Here is a 1,750-nt window from a genome sequence, read left to right on the forward strand (position 1 = left end):
CCCCCCCACCCCCACCCCATCATAACAACTCCACGGCCACGCCACGCGCGCTGATCCACCATCAGCTTAGAAGCACTTTGCGAATCTCTGAAGTCTTTCATCTCAAAGCATCTGATTCCCTCCATCATTTAAACAAAGTGCGCAAACATGCACAACTTGAAGTCTTCTGGTGACGCTTGTGGGAAATCTGACACGGTCGACTAACATTACATCCATTACATAATAGTGGTTTTGGTTATCAACAACCTCTCCACGCGCCCCTCCCTCCCCTCATTGCATAACTCTTCCACGTACAGGACTCTCGGGGTGAGGTATGTCTCACATAAGAATTTGGCACAGACAGGCGCAGCCAGAACGCACAACTGCGCACTTAAGCAAAGCCTGTTTTATGATTTTATTATGAAGGCGCTCGACTACAAATCATGTTTAAAATTAATTCTTCTTAAAAAAAAAAAAAAAAGACAGTTTAAATAAACGCATGATGAACCTCAAGGTTTGCCTGCGGCTCTGCGTGCAGCCATAATCCAGCCATGAGGGATTAGTGCGCACTGAGAGGAAAACAGGCGCGCTCCAGTGTCCGTGCGCACACATGTGGCTGCTGATCCAACCCGCACAAACTGGGATCAAAGCTCAGCAGCACTGATTTATTTTGACAACATATTAACTTCTTACCTCTCATTTTTTTATGTTTTCTTCTCTGGGCAGGACGAGAAAGCGCCGGCTACATGAGGGTCAGTTGAAGAGGTGGAGAGGAAATAAAAAAAAGATAAAACATTTAAGTGCTTAGAGCTTTAATAGACCTTTGTGCAAAGTCCAAAAAATAAAAAATAAAAAAGAGGAGAAAAACCAGAAAAGTGTCCGAAACCCCCCCGTTATCGTTGGATCAAGTTGAAGCAAAATAAAAGAGTGAGGGAAGTCTCTCGGGTTCTCATCGTCTCCGTCTGTGCGCGCGGACCAACAGATCAGACTCCTGGTTTTTGTTGTTGTTGTTGTTGTTTTTTTAATTCCCCCTCTGACAGATCAGTCCCACCGTGAAGGAGTGCTGCTCGGACCCCCCCTCTGCGCCTGCTTTCCTCTCAGTCTACCCTGCTAACCTACTTTCTTCAAGCGTGGACTCTCACATGATCTCACCGCCGACAGCTCCTCCCGCGACGCGCGCGTGGCCGCGCACGCGGGAGCGAGTTTAAGGTGGCTGGGAGCAGGCAAACAAACACTGACTCGGAAAAGGCAAACAATCAACAACAACACCAACAGATAAACACATGAGGGTAATTAAAGCAGCAATCGATAAGAGGCCTCGTGCTGTTTTCTTGTTCAGCACGTGGGATTTGAAAGTTATGTCAGCACCTTTCCTCTGTAAGTTTTGTTTTATTAAAAAACAAAAAAAAGAGCAGCAAAACTGATCAAACTGGTCTGCTGATCAGCAGAGAGATGACACGAGAGCTCAAGAGTCCTTGACAGAATGCACATTATGCCAAATGGAACAGGAAAGATTCATAGAGGCATTGAACTCCAAAAGGAGCCAAAACTTAAAAACTTTGTCCGAGCCATGGGTCACTTTCAGCTGATACATTAACTCGAGTCAGATTACATGATATATTTTGGTTGCAGATTCTTCAACAAGAGTTTGATCTGTCTCATTTGACGTTCTGTTGCACATCAGAATCAACAATGACAGAATGATACAACCTTTTTTTTTCTGGCTTCAAAATTAACCAGCTGGTAAGAGAAGTCTACACTAAATGATGTA

General features: G+C 44.8%; 1 protein-coding gene across 1 annotated transcript in view; it reads right to left on the reverse strand.

The window, feature by feature from the left end:
* rorcb (RAR-related orphan receptor C b) overlaps positions 1-1,169 on the reverse strand; it is a 20,001-nt gene extending 18,832 nt beyond the window's left edge. The window contains exon 1 of the mRNA XM_037682296.1: positions 673-1,169. Coding sequence (XP_037538224.1) covers positions 673-679 — 7 coding nt within the window. The 5' untranslated portion in view covers positions 680-1,169. The remainder of the gene's footprint in view (positions 1-672) is intronic.
* Between the last annotated feature and the right edge of the window lie 581 nt (positions 1,170-1,750).

The sequence above is a fragment of the Nematolebias whitei genome, chromosome 9 (assembly GCF_014905685.2).
Source record: "Nematolebias whitei isolate Nwh7 chromosome 9, NemWhi1, whole genome shotgun sequence".
Classification (NCBI taxonomy): domain Eukaryota; kingdom Metazoa; phylum Chordata; class Actinopteri; order Cyprinodontiformes; family Rivulidae; genus Nematolebias; species Nematolebias whitei.